We start from the raw sequence: 17,038 nt of genomic DNA, 5'->3' as shown, positions 1-17,038 counted from the left end.
AAAGTCTTGAGGTCTTTCTGAGTGTAGCCTTCATCGATTTGAGATCTAACATACCATTCTCTCACTAGAAGGGAAAACCTATAATTGCAACAGGCTGTAAAAGAGACCCAGTTTGGGAAAATTTTAATAAAGTTCCTCTACCTGTGGGTAAGACAGGCATGCGTGCAAAATACAAACAGTGCAACAAAGAAATGCAAGGCCTGCTTGCCTGAATGAAACAACATCATGAGAAGTGTTCCTTCTCAGAAGGAAGCTGCGTTCAAGATGATGAAAGGAACATGTCTGAACATGCAGGATCTTCAGGCTGGTAAACTTTTTTATTTCATATTTCTTTCTTAAGGACTGCCTGTCTTCCTTCTGGACTATTCTTAAATTCTAAAGTTTGAGCACAAAATATAGTTGTTACTCTATGGTACTATCATTTTAGATGCAGTTGAGATAAAAAATAAATAGCTGAAATAGGCAGATCTTCCTTTTACAATTTCACCTTTTAAGTAGTACTGAGTGTCAGTGAATGAAATGAGTAATACTAAATGAGCAGTATGGTAATACTAATTAAATAACTGCATTGAGTTATTTTATTTAGGAGAATCCATCCTCAACATACAGGATTCTGAAGATTATCCACCTTCTAGATCAACATCATTTTTTATAGTTTCAGAGTTATCTGCCAATTATAGTGTTTCAGTCACATCACGTATGTCACATAGCCACAGTACCAAAAAGAAAAAAAAATCTCCATCATCCTGAAACAACCATCGATAAGTTTGTGATAAGAACCAGCAGATTACAAAAAGAGATCATTGATGAAAAAATCGCCCAGTTTGTTTATGCAACAAACTCTCCTTTCCGTATGATTGAGAACCCACACTTCATTAACATGGTTCAGTCATTAAGACCAGGATACAGTCCACCCAACAGAGCAGATGTCACAGGTGAATTGCTGGATAAAGTGTATGAAAGAGAAATTGAGCAGTGTGCAAAAGGTCTAGAGGGTGAAATTGCTAACCTGAGTCTTGATGGATGGAGCAATGTCCACAATGATCCTGTTGTATGTTCTTGTGTGATGACAGAAGAAGGGAATGTCTTCCTTACAGAAACAATTCATACATCAGGAAATGCACACACAGCAGAATACTTACAAGAAGGAGCAGTAAAAGCTATAACAAACTGTGAAAAAAAATTCAAATGTCTAGTACGGAGCTTGGTCACACACAATGCTGCAAATATATCCAAGATGAGAAGAAATTATTCAGAATAGAGTAAAGAGAGTCCCAAGCTAATAACATATGGTTGCAGTGCTCATTTGATGCACCTCCTAACCAAAGACTTCAGAATTCCAGAAATAAAGACTAAAGTTGTTGAAACTGCAAAATACTTCCATAACAACCACTTTGCAGCAGCTGCTCTGAAAAAACTGGGAGGAACCTAGCTAACTCTCCCACAAGACGTGTGATGGAACTCAATAGTGGACTGTTTTAAGCACTATATCAAGAACTGGCCTAATCTGATGACAGTTTGTGAACAAAATCGTGAAAAAATAGATGGCACTGTCACAGCCAAAGTTCTCAACATTGGGCTTAAGAGAAATGTTGAACACACGCTGAGTACCCTGAAGCCTATTTCTGTAACCTTGAACAAAATGCAGGGAAATAGCTGTTTTATTGCTGACACTGTTGAAATTCGGAAGGAACTGAGTGAGATCTTAAAAAGAAAAATATGCAATGACAGAGTTACATTACAAGCATTAAAAAAACGAATGGGACAAGCACTATTTCCAGCTCATTTTCTTGTAAATATTCTCAGTACTCAGTACTGGGGTCAAACCTTAACTGCTGAAGAAGATGAATTGGCTAGGATATGGACATCCAGCAATCATCTCTCCATAACGCCAACTATAATAAAGTTCAGAGCCAAGGGTGAACCATTCAAGAAATATATGTTTGCTGATGATGTTTTAAAGAAAATCACACCAGTGAACTGGTGGAAGTCATGTAAGCACTTGGATTCAGAGACTGCTGAAGTGATAATCTCACTTTTAACAGCAGTAGCTTCTTCTGCCGGTGTAGAAAGACTATTTTCTTCCTTTGGAGTAATTCATTCCAAATTGAGAAATCGTTTGGGACCTGAAAAAGCAGGAAGCTTGTTTTTCTTTTCCAGATTAGAACAAACAGGAAAATGAAGGTGAAGACGACTGAGTTAGCTGCAGAAGCCAATATTTTAAGTTTCTCATGTTGACCTGGCTGACAGTTGATTTAATTATTTTTTTAAAATATTTCATTCGACTATTTTAGTTAAAAACAATTTTAACAAAAACAAACCTGATCTTAAAAAACTTGAATGTTTACCTAAATTCAAAAATTCATATGCTTGTTTTGTTAAAATATTTTAAAAATCCAGAATATATAACTTTGTTGTTTTAGTTAAATAAAACAATTTAAATGTCTGTCTGGTGATGTTCTCCTCCTAATACAGCATGGCAAGAAAATCCTCCAAATATTAATGATTAACCTGGTGAATTGGAGATAGTTCACCTCCCAATGACTTCATAATTCTCTGCTTCAGTTACCTTTGGTAAATGAAATAACCAAACAATCATTCATTTTCTGATATAGCTGTAAAACTAATCTGAAAAGTTTTCAAAATAAATAACTTTAAAAATGTATAGTGTGTACCTTCTAAAAATGAAACCTACATCTATCTCTGAGTTGTGAAGAATATATAGGGTTATAACAACCAACAAGAATGCACTTTTATGTAGAAATCCATGATTAAATCGAGTCTTCCTGACTAATGATTTAAATCAATTTGATTTAAATCAAATCCACCCAGATAGGAACTTGAGCCAGGAACGCCGCTGAAGATGCCTGTACCCTTGTGTAGTGTGCTGTCAGCGTGGGGGCAGGTATCTTTGACAAATCACAGCCCACCCAGACACAGGACATGATACAAGAAGAGATCCTTTGGAACGAGATTGGAAGCCCCTTCATATGCTGGCAATTGCAATGAAGAGTTGAGTTGATTTTCTAAATGGCTTTGTTCTTTCAATGTAGAAGGCTAATGCTTGTCTGACATCCAGGGAGTGGAGCATACGTTCCCTGTTGCTAGCGTGAGGCTTAGGAAAGAACATAGGAAGAAAAATGTCCTGGTTCACGTGGAATTGCGAAACTACCTTTGGGAGGAAGGCTGGGTGCAGTCGCAACTGCATCTTGTCCTTATAGAAGACCGTGAATGGGGATTCCTAGGTTAAGGCCCTAAGCTCAGACGCCCGCCTGGCTGAAGTTATAGTTACCAAGAACACAAATTTCCAGGAAAGGTAGAGGAGGGAGGATGTTACTAAGGGCTTGAAAGGAGGTCCCATCAATCTAGAGAGCACAAGGTTAAGATCCCATGGGGGAGCTGGCTGTTTTACTTGACTGTACATTCTATCTAATCCTTTGAGGAAGCAGCCCACCATGGGGTTTGCGAAAACTCAGTGACCAGCAAAACTGAGGTGGAAAGCTGAGATAGCGGCCAAGTGCACTTTTACTGATGATACCGGCAGACCCTGCTGTTTTAGATGCAGCAAATAGTCCAGGATAAAGGGAATTGATGACTGTAAGGATGGAGTGCTTTTGTAAAATGGCATGTTCCTTTTCCACTTGGCCAGATAGGTGGCCCTAGTGGGTGGCTTCCTGCTGCTAAGGAGGACCTCTCTAACAGGGTCTGAGCATGTGAGCTCTGAGGGGTTCAGCCATGGAGTTTCCATGCTGTGAGATGGAGAGATTACAGATTGGGATGCTGGAGGTGGCCATGGTCCTGGGTGATCAAGTCCGGGACCAGTGGCAGGGTTATTGGCATGTGCACTGACAGGTCTAGAAGCATGGTAAACCAATGTTGGTGAGGCCACGCTGGTGCTATTAAGATCATTGATACTCCCTTCTGACTTTGAGCAGTACTTTGTGTACAAGCAGGAAGGGCGGGAAAGCGTATAGTAGATGGTTCTTCCAAGGGAGGAGAAAACTGTCTGCGAATGAGCCTGGGCTGTGATTCAGGAAGGAGCAAAACTGTTGACATTTCCTGTTGTTCTTTGTCACAAATAAATCTATCTGAGGAAACCCCCATCATTGGAAGATGTTGATCACAACATCCGGGCAGAGGGACCACTCATGATCGTGAAATGACCTGCTGAGATGATCCGCCAGTTGGTTCTGGGAATCTGGAAAGTACGATGCCTCTAGATGTATCGAATGGGTGATGCAGAAGTCCCACAGCTTGAGAGCTTCCTGGCACAGGGGAGAGAAGCAAGCACCACCCTGTCTGTTTAAATAGAACAGTGCTGTGGTGTTGTCAGTCAATTCCGATACACATCTGCCCTCCAGATGGGCCTGGAATGTCTGGCAAGCAAGGCAGACTGCTTTTAGCTCCCTGACATTGATATGCAACAAAAGTTCTGGCTGGGACCAGATGCCCTGAGTCTGCTTAAGTGCGACCCCAACCCATCGCAGATGCATCCATTACTAGAGACAGCGAGGATTGGAGTCCGGAGAAGGGCAATCCAGCACACCCCACTTGTGGGTTAAGCCATCACCTGAGGGACTCTATAACTGGGGGAGTGAGTGTGATCACCTTTGTCTAGGTGGTCTCGATTCGGTCTGTACACTGAGGCTAGTCAAGCCTAAAGAGGACGGAGCAGCAGTCTGGAGTGCTGCACTACATATGAACATGTGGCCCTATCTTCAAGCAGCTTCAGGCAATTTCATGCTGTAGTAGTGGGGTATCACCTGAGATCCCTTCTGATGGCGCCCACAATGAGAAAGCGAGTCTTTGGAAGGAAAGCCCTGGCTTGACCAGAATCCAGGAGAGTGCTGATAAACTCTATTCTCTGAGTTGGGTTTAGGGTCGACTTTGCCACACATTCAGTATCAGGCCAAGTCTATGAAATGTTGCCCGAACTAGGCTCACATGGGCCTCCACTTGGGCCCTGGAGCAGCCTTTGATTAGCCAGTCATCGAGGTATGGGAATACTTGTACCTGTTGTTTTCGCAGGAAGGCTGTCATGACCGACATGCACTTCGTGAACACCTGAGAGGCTGCCGAAAGGCCAAAGGGAAGAACTGTAAACTGACAGTGAGTGTTGTTGACCACAAATTGGAGGAACTGTCTGTGGGACAGGACTATGGACACGTGAAAATGCGCGTCCTTCAAGTTGAGGGCGATGTACCAGCGCGCCTCCCCCCAGATCCAGGGGGATAATAGAGGCCAGGGAGACCATGCGGAACTTTATCTTTATTAACTTGTTGAAGTTTCACAGATCTAAAATAGGTCTGAGCCCACCCTTGGCCTTCGGGATTAGGAAATACCAGGAATAGAAACCCCAGCCCCTCAATTCTAGAGGGACTTCCTCTATCGCCCTGTAGGAGCGTTTGCACCTCCTGCATGAGAAGTTCCTCATGAGAAGGGTGCCTGAAGAGGAATGGGTAAAGAGGATGGGAAGGTGAGAGGGAACAGAAATGAAGAGAATATTCCATTTCTACTGTGCTCAAGACCCATTGGTCTGAGGAGAGTTGCATCCCGGTATGGTAGAAATGGGATAGATGATTCATGAAGGGAGGGGGAGGATCGAGGATGGGAACTGGTGCATCGCCCTCGGGCGCACCTGCAAAAGTTTGGCTTTGATGCCTGAGGCTGCTTCACTGAGTCCCTGACCCTGGTTAGAGGAGAATTGCGAGGGTCTCCGTTTGTTACTCCTGCCCCACTTCCTGCTATAGTCCTGCCTAGGCAGAGCTGGGTAGAAGCGAGGAACAGGGTGTTGTTTAAAATGCTTCCTTTGCGGAGGCTGGCATATGAAGCCCAAGAGATTTCAGAGTTGCCCTTAAGTCCTTTACGCTGTGGAGCTTATTGTCTGTTTTCTCCAAAAAAAGCCCTACACAGTCAAAGGGCTAGTCCTGAATGATCTGCGGGACCTCATGCGGGAGACATGACACCTGAAGCCATAAGCTTCTTCTCATGGCTATGCCTGTCACCATGGTATGGGCTGCCGAGTCCACCGTGTCTCAGGAGGCCTCTAAGGAGGTCCTCACTACAACTTTGCCTTCTTCCAGGACAGCAGCAAACTCCGAGCAGGACTCCGCCGGAAGAAGTTCTTTAAATTTCGACAATGTATTCTGGAGTTAAAACTATAGTGGCTGAGGACTGCCTGCTGGTTGGCAACACAAAGCTGGAGCCACTCTGGTAGAGTATATCTTCCTACCAAAGAGGTCCAACTTAGCCTCCTTGGATTTAGGGGTCGGTCCCAGCAGTCCCTGTCTTTCCTTCTGGTTGGTCACCTCCACTACCAAAGTGCCTGGCTGTCATAACTATAAAGGGAAGGGTAACAGCTGTCCTGTGTACAGTACTATAAAATCCCTCCTGGCCAGAGACTCCAAAATCCTTTTCCCTGTAAAGGGTTAAGAAGCTCAGGTAACCTGGCTGGCATCTGACCTAAAGGACCAATAAGGGGACAAGATACTTTCAAATCTTGGGTGGGGGGAAGGCTTTTGTTTGTGTTCTTTGTTTGGGAGTGCGTTTGCTCTCGGGACTGAGAGGGACCAGACATCAATCCAGGTTCTCCACATCTTTCTAAACAAGTCTCTCCTATTTCAAACTTGTAAGTAAATAGCCAGGCAAGGCATGTTAGTTTTCCTTTGTTTTCTCAACTTGTAAATGTACCTTTTACTAGAGTGTTTATCTTTGTTTGCTGTACTTTGAACCTAAGACTAGAGGGGAGTCCTCTGAGCTCTTTAAGTTTGATTACCCTGTAAGGTTAATTTCCATACTGATTTTACAGAGATGATTTTTACCTTTTTCTTTAATTAAAAGCCTTCTTTTTAAGAACCTGATTGATTTTTCCTTGTTTTAGATCCAAGGGGGTTGGATCTGTATTCACCAGGAGTTGGTGGGAGGAAGGAGGGGGTTTGGACCCCATTGGGAGTTGGGCATCTGAATATTAAAGACAGGAACACTTCAGTAAGCTGCTTTCAGTTTAAACCTACAGCTGTTAGGGGACATGGTTCAGACCCTAGGTCGGAGTTGGAGCAGACTGGCGTGTCTGGCTCAACAAGACAGGGTGCTGGAGTCCCAAGCTGGCAGGGAAAGCAGGGGCAGAAGTAATCTTGGCACATCGGTTGGCAGTTCCCAAGGTGGGGGGGTTCTGTGATCCAACCTGTCACAAACAGAGCCTGGTGAGGCTGGTTGTCTCCAACAGAGCAGGAAAAGCAGGGCCAGCCCAGTTGTATGTCTTATTCCACCTTGTATTTAGCTGTGACGCTCTGAGTACATTTCTAGACCTGATGAAAAGTTCAGTGTAAGTTCAAAAGCTTGTCTCTCTCACTGACAGAAGTCAGACCAATGAAAGATATTGCCTCACCAATCATATCTCATTTGTACTGTGTAGATATCCAGGCAATTTGCCTGCAATTTACCGAGCCAGACTGATTATCCATCTCCTCAGCCACACTCATTTTGAATGCCAAATTCACATTTCTATTCTTCTGACCTCTCTCCTGAATTATAGGGCTAGATTGGGATAACCTGTATACCATGAGTAGTTCCACTAATTTTAGTGAGGCTAGAGTGAGGTGCAACTTAATATAAGGGTATGAATATCCAGCCCATTGTGAGTTTTCTGTGATGATCAGTAGTGATCTACAGGTTTCTGCAAATTCTTCTATATAACTCCAGAATAAGGTCTTTCTAAATTTTTACATGATTTGGGGGGTTGATTTATTTTGAAGCCTCTTCAAATGTTCCTTCTATAGCAATGATACAGAAAATATGGACTTTATTAACAACAATATTATAGACATCCACACACAGGCTGCAATTTTGTCAAAACTTACATCTAAGCCTTTAAAAGATATAGAAGAGCAGATACTGCAGAGGAGATGTAGGTTGCTATACTATATCAGCTAATTAGCTAGACCTAACCCCAAATTCTTATTAAGCTGTGAAGTTACTTCCTCATCTGTGCCTATAATTCGGTAATAGAGATGCCATAGAACAAGCTATACTATTTGATACAGTATGACAAGATATAATGTTTTTACTAGATAAAGAAATCTAACAGGTGTCAATTCAGATTTAAGAAACTATATCAGAAAATTAAAGCTATGCTACAGGCATTATGTCATAGACCCCTTCAAGTTTGAGAATTTTTCACCCCTTAGGCAACCTCATCATAAAATATTGCAAATAGTTCAGAGCATGCTGTCTATCTGAAATAGAAAATCCGATCAACATATAGAACTAAAAGTAATAGCTAACAAAATATTTGTTTTGTATTAAAGAAGCCGATCCATTCAAGTGGTATGTTGAGAATACAAAATGAGGTGTAAATCTTTTAAGTGAAGTAACCAAAATGTTATAAGGCCCTAAGACCTGATCAAGTGTATGACTGGCAATTACACAGAGAGCGTTTCACATATGAAGTAATCTTACCACCCTTATCATTGTGGTATATGGAATAATCAAGCACTGATATGGCGATGTGTACAGCTGTTTTGATTGACCTACTGTTGACTGACAAAGCAAATGAATTAAATGCTTTTAAACTGCTGAATAGTGAAAACTACTAAACAAGGGCAGAACCATCATGAATTGTGAACAGACCTTACATTCTGCTCTAAATTAAAAATGGACATTACTGCAGATAGCTAAAAGTGCTGATGGAAAGAGCATGGAGTTGTGCAAAGTTGGCCAAAGGACCAGAGGAGGCCCACAGAAAATAATCTGCAGAAATATGTTGCTGTCTGAAGCTAAGCCAGCAGCTGTTCACTGTATGGTCCAAAATGTCTTACATAAACTAGTATGGGACAAGATGTTTTGCATGAAGATACTGGAATTTTCCAGACAAAGTAGGTGAGTGGCAGACACCACTTACTGATTGACTTAATGTACTTTCTCTAAACACATGCACATCATTTGAAAGCTTATGTCTACTTAAAGAGAGACATGATATGGAGCTGTCAAGTGGTGCCTTTACCACAGAAATGGAGATGAACAATGACACTAACATGCTAAAATGATCACTGCAAATGAAATATTTGCATTCATTTCTGTTTGTTAATGACTCTACATATTATTTCAAGACATAAAATTGGATTTCTTTGTGACTTCAAACCATCACTACCACAATCTAAAGGGTAAAACAAAATCTAATAATAAAAATTTGTACTGGTATCATTGAAATGTAATACCACTGGTGACATTTCTAGTTAACATCATTATATTCATCATTATGATCTCTGTCAAGAGCACGTGGGTTACCACAGTCTTCATTATCTTGTCATATACACAGTTCTCTGCAGGGAAGATTGTTCAGACTACAGATACAGTTGACTGTGCAGTGCCCTCCTACCTGTACAGACACAAATAAGCTCAGATGCCATTCAGCCCTTGAAGATTACAGGAAGTAGTACATCATCCACATTTTCCCATCCATATTGTAATGGTGATCCAATATCTGATTTACCTATGTGCAAAGACATCCAAATCTCTGTTTGTCAAGGTGTTTTATTGATATGCTCTTCAAAACTGTCCTCACATGGTGGGAGTTTGGCCTGTGATTTGACCTTTTTGATGGCTAGATTAAGGTACAAACAAGTCTGGTATTTGTGGTTCTCCTTTTCTTTTTCGCTCTGGTCATGCAGCACTGCTCCAACTTCCTTGCCGAAGAAATTGCAGCTTATCCATCATTCTCTCCCAATTTGGCAAGATCTCTGAGGCAGTAAGCTTCCTTTACTTTGACAATATCAAACTCGGATTTTTTTCCCCCCCAATACCAAATAGGGATGACACAGAGTCACACCTTGTTAATGTGTGTACATTGAAACATCATCTCTGCATCTTGCTACAAACAGGGTTCTAGGGAAAACAATTGCTGCTGTAATTGTCCCTCCTTTGTCAGACTTAAATTTGGTCTTCTTGGCCAGGTCAGCAAATGTTTTGAAGCCAGATTTCTTGACTAGGTCGAAGAAGCTTCATGCCCCATCAGAATCAAAAGGACCTCTCACAAATCTTTCCATTTCTTCTTTGCCAACATCTGCTACTTTTTGTACATCTGATGTTCCCTGAAGTCCAACTGCTACATTGATAAGCATCTCTGGATGTGATTCAGAGTCAACTGTGTGTGTCATATTTTTGATGACAAGGTTAGTAAATGCTGTAACACACTCTTCATCCATTTCAGTGCAGAGGCAAGGATTTTTTTTTTGTAGACTTTGTTTTCACTATTTCTTGTTAGGTCACATCTTTCTCTCATATCTTTTGCATATTCCCTCAGGACCAGTCTTTTGAGGGTCCACCTGACAAAGGCTAGCTTCTTTCTTGTCAGTCCTACAATCCCAGTACTGCCCTTTGAGACTTTGATGGCACATTCCAATACAAGAACTAGTAATCTGATGCACAGCAAATTCCCTTGATTCAAAGGCACCGTGTATTTTTTTCAGGGAGATTTCACATATCACAAATGTAGATTGATATCCACCAGGGATAGCTGGGTTTATCTGTAGTTAAGAATTATGGAAGCATGGCACATTGTTTGCAGGTGAACTTTCCAATCACCATCTCTCTGCACGGACATTTAGATCTGCATAACCTGGAGAAAATGATCCCAGAACTTGAATGCCCCCATGTCTGAAATTCCTCCAGTAATGGTAGCATATACTCAGTTACATCATCATCAAACTCTTTAAGGAGTCAGTGTCTTCAAACTTAAACAGCTTTTGAGTGCCAGCCAACATTTACCACACAAATGCTGGACCTACATAAGTACCTCTCCCTGCTCATACGTTGAACAAATGAATAAAGTTTCAGAGCATTCAGGGCACGAATGTTAAAGTCAAGCCACATGGAGCACAACAGAATTGTTTACCAGCAAGCATTTGAGCTGCAGTACAAGATGCATTCATATCAGAATCAACAAGAAGGAGAAGAGGAGGAAACTATTTAACCACACTATACTCGAGTCTAAAAAGGAGAAAATACAGAAAACAAACACTTACAATATATTCACAAAAACAACAAGGAGTCTGGTGGCACCTTAAAGACTAACAGATTTATTTGGGCATAAGCTTTCGTGAGTAAAAACCTCACTTCTTCGGATGCATGATATATTCACAGAAATGATGCAGTAGCAAAAGGAGCTGAGGACACAAAAGATTCCGACTCAGACCATGCAGCAGTAAGAAGGGACTGGACAAGCGTTTGTCTGCACCATCCCTTATACCTTCAGTTCAGAGCATGAGGAAAGCTATGGCATGTGTGGGCCAACGGACACCGATTACTAAAAAATTCTGGATTTGGGTCCATGGTGCACATGCATATCCCATGTGTGCAATATACATAGGGACCATCACCCAAAGAAGTAGTGAAAAGTTTCTTAGACAAAAAGACAAGCTTTAAACTAGTGTCGTGGAAAAAGTCACCCACGCATTGATTTTAGTTCACAGACTCAAGCCTGAGGCCAGTTTATTGCAATACATACCAACGTGTTGGGGTAGCAGTCCGAAAACTACCACCCCTAGCACAGCACGCAGGCTGTTTTTATTCCTTCAAAACGCAAGCATAGTACAAAGCATACATCATTTTCGTGAAATAAGAGTTGGGGTCTGTCCCTTCTTCCCGACACCTTCCTAATTATTTTACGAGAATTGGGTGCATATTGAGTGGAGGGCTTCTTGGTGGTTTCTGATATGGGCAGTGCTTGGCACCAGTTGCAGTGTTTTTCTCGGCAGAGTGCATGTTGTTTTTCCGGGGTTTTACCATTATAGGGCATAGGGGTTCATTACAGGATGCCCAAAGAAGGTATCTAATTGGCTAGTTTTGCATTTAGCTGGAATTACAGGGTGCTCACAGGAGAAGTTGCATTTAGTCAGTTTGCATTGAGCTAAAGTTACCTATTGCTTCACACAAGCGGTTATTATATTTCATCAGCCATGAACATATTTCATTAGTGCCGCTGCTGGGGCTTTTTATTTTTTCCCTCCTTGCCTCCCCCCTCCCCTCTCGTCATGACCCTTGACCAAGTTTGGCAGGAGGCTGTGTCACTTAGCCTAGTTCCGGCTTGTGGCCTGCAGGGCGGGCCTATATGACACGTCTTCGCCGATGTTCTGATCGGTGCAAGGGAGGCCAGCCAGGCCTATTCACCCACACTAGCTTGTAGGTTAAATATTTTATTTAATATTATATTGAATATCAAATATGATATGAACTTTGGTTAAAGTGACACAAGAGATTACAGTATTGGTTAAGTTCCAGATAAATTAGAATAGTTTCAAACCCTTAATCTTGCCTTTTTTAGATTGTAAGATCTTCCAGGCTCACACTGTCTTTTACTATGTGTTTATACAGTGCCTAGCACAATAGACCTATTCTCTCAGTTTAGGTGATACTGTAAAACAAAACCAAACAATAGTTATTGTCTAAGCAAGTGGGGGTCCAACAATCCCACCCCAGAATGTGAATATTAGCACCAAGTGGCAAATATACCCCTCAATTAGAGTGCCAAAAATAAATCTTCACCATGTCCTCTAGTTGCTTCCCCCAACCTACCTGTATAATCTCAGTCTTATCTAGGTCCACCATCTTATCTATCCAGCTAACCCTGACCCATTTCTACTAAATAAGGTCTTTAAATAGCAGTGGATGGACTGAATGAAATAAAAAAACAAAATGAGGAGTCATAAGCATACTGAAAACACCAGAGCTTATGCTTCCTCACTAATCCTCTCATCTACTGAACAAGAGAGGGGGCAAGAGGACCCTGAGGAACTCCAAATGAGAGTACCCTTGCAGCAGAAGAGCAACTGTCCAAAATTATCACCTGGGATCTCTCAGAGAGAGAAGACCAAAGTCACTGAAGGTCAACCTTTCTACACCCCCCCCCATATGCGGGTGAGTCAACAACACCTTGTGATTAACAATATCAAAGGTAGTGGATAGATCTCACAATATCAGTATGGACATCTGATATATATGTATGGCCAGAAAGTGATGATGTACCAATGCTGTCAATGCAGTTTCCATGCCATACTCAGATTTGTAACCAGACTGACAAGCGTCAAGGAGATCTGAGGCAACCAGATATGTTAAGAGGGGTCCGATTATAACATTAACAATTTTAACTAGAAAGGAAAGATTAGATACTGGACAATGGTTAGTCAGATTGTGAATATCAAACATTTTTTTTGAGTGATAGTTGTACAACACCTTCCTTACAGAAGCCAGCAACCTTATTTTCCCCGGGTAGGTTTTGACAGTATCCAATTCTTCCCTGATGGCCTTAACCAGACAGGAAAGATTTGGACCCTAAGCATATGTAGTAACTAAGGACACAAAATTATGAGTTACTACTATTTAAGAACTGCCCACAGATTAAGGCATTTGAGAAAAAAGAAACGATGGAGACCTAAAAGAATAAAACCCCACAAGGTCTAGCTTTCTTCAAGTGTAAGGAAAAGGACAGTTACCTGTTCCGTAACTGGCATTCTTCAAGGTGTGTTGCTCATGTGTATTCCACAGTAGGTGTGCGTGCTCGCCACATGCACCGGTGCCGGAAGTTTTTCCCTTAGCAGTACCCGTAGTGGAGGAGCACCGCGGCAACCCCTGGAGTGGCGCCTGTATATTGTGCTATAAGGGGAGCCACGGGCTCCACCCACCCTCAGTTCCTTCTTGCCCGACAACTCCGACAGAGGGGAAGGAGGGCGGGGTGTGGAATAGACATGAGCAACACATCTCGAAGAACGCCAGTTACGGAACAGGTAACTGTCCTTTTTCTTCGAGTGATTGCTCATGTGTATTCCACAGTAGGTGATTCCAAGCAATATCTGTTGGAGGTGGGTAGGAGTTCACGATAGTCCGGGACTGAGTACCGCCCCTACCGAACCAGGTGTCATCCCTAGACTGGGAGATGATTGCGTAATGCGAAGTGAATATATGAACTGAGGCCCAAGTGGCCGCCCTACAAATGTCTTGGATAGGGACATGGGCTATGTAGGCAGCTGATGAGGCCTGAGCCCTCGTTGAGTGGAGGTGATCCAGCAGGAAAGACGCTGGGTGGAGATAGGTTGACCCTTCACCCGCTCGGCCGAGGCAATACAGAGTTGCGAGGATTTCCAGAACAGTTTGGTCCGATCCAGGTAAAAGGCCAGTGCCCTACGCACATCGAGGGTGTGGAGGTGGTGCTCCTCGTTAGAGGAATGGGGCTTAGGACACAGCATGGGAAGAAAAATGCTTTGTTCCATATGGAAGGGGCAGAGACCACCTTCGGGAGGAATGCCGGGTGTGGGCAAAGCTGGACTTTATCCCTGTGGAAGACCATATAGGGGGGTTCTGAGGGCAAGGCCCTAAGTTCCTAGACATGTCGGGCCGCCGTGATCGCTACAAGGAAGGCCACCTTCCATGAGAGGTGAGACCAGGAACACGTGACCAGGGGCTCAAAGGGGGGGCCCCATGAGTCGGGACAAACCAGGTTTAGGTCCCATTGCAGCATGGGGGGGTCTAGCGTATGGGAACGAACAGTCAAGGCTCTTCAGGAAACAGGAGGTCATAGAGTGGGAGAAGACTGAGTGCCCTTGCACCGGCGGGTGGAAGGCCGAAATGGTCACCAGGTGTACCCTGACCGAGGCGGGTGCCAGTCCTTGGGCCCTAAGGGACAGGAGGTAGTCCAGGATAAGCTGGAGAGGTGCGGAGGAGGGGGACACTCCCCACTCACTTGCCCACTTGGAGAACTTGGATCACTTTGCCAGGTACGTCCTGCGCGTGGACGGCTTCCTGCTTTCCAGGACGACCCGCCTTACCTGCTCCGAACACCTTCCCTCCTCCTCATTCAGCCACGGAGCAACCATGCTGTCAGGTGGAGTGCGGCTAATTTGGGATGGAGGAGGCGGCCCCCATCCTGGGAGAGGACGTCCAGGTGAAGCGGCAGCATCCTCGGGGGGGCCGCCAAAAGGCGAAGGAGAGTCCCGTACCAGTGTTGGCGGGCCCACGCCGGGGCTATGAGGATGACTCTCGCCTTGTCTGCTTTTTACCTTCTGCAAGACTTTGTCGATGAAGGGGAATGGCGGGAAAGCGTAAAGGAGCTGTCCCGACCGCCATATGAGGAACGCATCAGAGATTGCGCCCCTCCTCATCCCTCCTCTGGAGCAGAACCGCGGGCAATGCCGGTTCTGGTGGGTTGCAAAGAGGTCGACCTGGGGAACTCCCCACTCTCAGAAGAGTGAGTGAGTGACCTCCGAGTGGAGCGACCACTCGTACTGGGGGAAGAAAACCCTGCTGAGGCAATCTGCCTGTGTATTGCAGACGCCCGGGAGGTGTACGGCCCTGAGGGAAATATCGTAGGCTATACAGAACTCCCATAGGTTCAGGGCTTCTCGGCAGAGGGCTAGGGAGCGAGTCCCGCCTTGCCTGTTGATGTAGTACATGGCAGCGGTGTTGTCCGTGAGGACTCTGACCACCTTGCCGCGAAGGTGCGTGTGGAAGGCCACGCACGCCAACCGCACTGCCCTGAGTTCTTTGACATTTATGTGAAGGGGCAGGTCCGGGATCGACCATGTCCCTTGGGTTTGCATGTTCCCTGTGTGGGCTCCCCAACCCAGGTCCGACACGTCAGTCACCAGGTCTACAGACGGGCTGGCATCCTGAAAGGGAACCCCTTGCAGCAAATTGCTTGGGTAAGACCACCATTGAAGGGAAGCCAGTACTGGGGATGAAACTGTGAAAACCTTGTCTAGCCTGTCCCGGGCCTGAGAGAACTGGGAGGCTAGCCAGAGCTGGAGGGGCCTCATTCAGAGCCTGGTATGGCAGACCATGTACATACATGCCGCCATGTGGCCCAGAATTCGAAGGCACACTCTCACCGTTGTCACCGGGAAGGCTGTGACTGAGGCGATAAGATCTCTCAGTGCCTCGAACCTGTCTGGGGGAGAGAGGCTGTGGCCCTCAAGGAGTCCAGCAGCACCCCAATGAACTGTATGCACTGAACCAGAACGAAGGTTGATTTGGTCTCGTTCACCACTAGGCCGAGACTGGCGCATGTTGAGAGGAGCATCTCCACGTGGGTCTTTACCTCAGAACGCGAGTCGCCCTTGAGAAGCCAATCGCCCAGGTATGGGAAGATCTGGACCCCCTCCCGCCTGAGGTAGGCTGCTACCACAGTCATACACTTCATGAAAACCGTGGGTGCTGTGGATAGGCCAAACGGGAGGACCGCAAACTGGTAGTGGTCTAACCCCACTAGGAAGCGGAGGAAGCACCTGTGCCACTCGAAAATATGAATGTGAAACTACGTGTCCTGGAGGTCCAGGGACGCATACCTGTCCCCCGGGTCCAGGGAGGGGACAATAGAGGTCAGGGACACCATGCGGAACTTGGAGCGGGCCAAAAAACGGTTTAGGCCCCGGAGGTCCAGGATGGGCCTGAGGCCCCCTTTGGCCTTCAGGATCAGGAAGTACCAGGAGTAGAACCCTTTGCTCTGGAATTCTACCACCCCCAGGTGCAGTAGACGGTCCACATCCTGAGCTAGGAGGTGGGCATGCTCTGGGTCCCCCAGGTCTACCGGGGAGGGCGGATGGTTTGGTGGGGGTGAGGTGAACTGCAACATGTAGCCCTTGGAAATGGTACTGAGGACCCACTGGTCTAATGTTATACGGGGCCACGCCATGAGGAAGGCAGACAAATGGTTGCGGAACACAAACGTTATTAATTGGGGGGTCTCCCTGGCAACTGGCTCCGTGCCCCTCTGCAAATAGTCAAAACCGCCTCTTTCCCTGCCTCTTTCCCTTAGTGGGCCCAGGCTGCAGGGATGAGCGGGACTGCCACTGAGACTGGCATTTTTGGTCCCTCGGTTTCTTATATGGGGGCTCGTATCTGCTCCTTGCAGGTTGAGCTGACGGTTGCGATTTGGCCTTGTCCTTAGCCGGAAGGACGTAGAGGCCCAAGGTCTGCAGGGAGGTACGGGAATCCTTCATCCCATGCAGCCTGACATCAGTCTGGTCTGCGAAGAGCGCTTTCCCATCAAACG

General features: G+C 44.9%; 1 protein-coding gene across 1 annotated transcript in view; it reads right to left on the bottom strand.

The window, feature by feature from the left end:
- Positions 1 to 16,618, bottom strand: part of DOCK3 (dedicator of cytokinesis 3) — a 335,434-nt gene extending 318,816 nt beyond the window's left edge. Inside the window, exon 1 of the mRNA XM_034775725.1 lies at positions 16,332 to 16,618. Within this exon, the coding sequence (XP_034631616.1) occupies positions 16,332 to 16,618 (287 nt within the window). The remainder of the gene's footprint in view (positions 1 to 16,331) is intronic.
- Positions 16,619 to 17,038: the final 420 nt, after the last annotated feature.

This window comes from Trachemys scripta, chromosome 7 (assembly GCF_013100865.1).
Source record: "Trachemys scripta elegans isolate TJP31775 chromosome 7, CAS_Tse_1.0, whole genome shotgun sequence".
In the NCBI taxonomy this organism is placed as follows: Eukaryota; Metazoa; Chordata; order Testudines; family Emydidae; genus Trachemys; species Trachemys scripta.
Note: the sequence above shows the minus strand (reverse complement) of the source record. Positions and strands in the feature narration are given on the sequence as shown.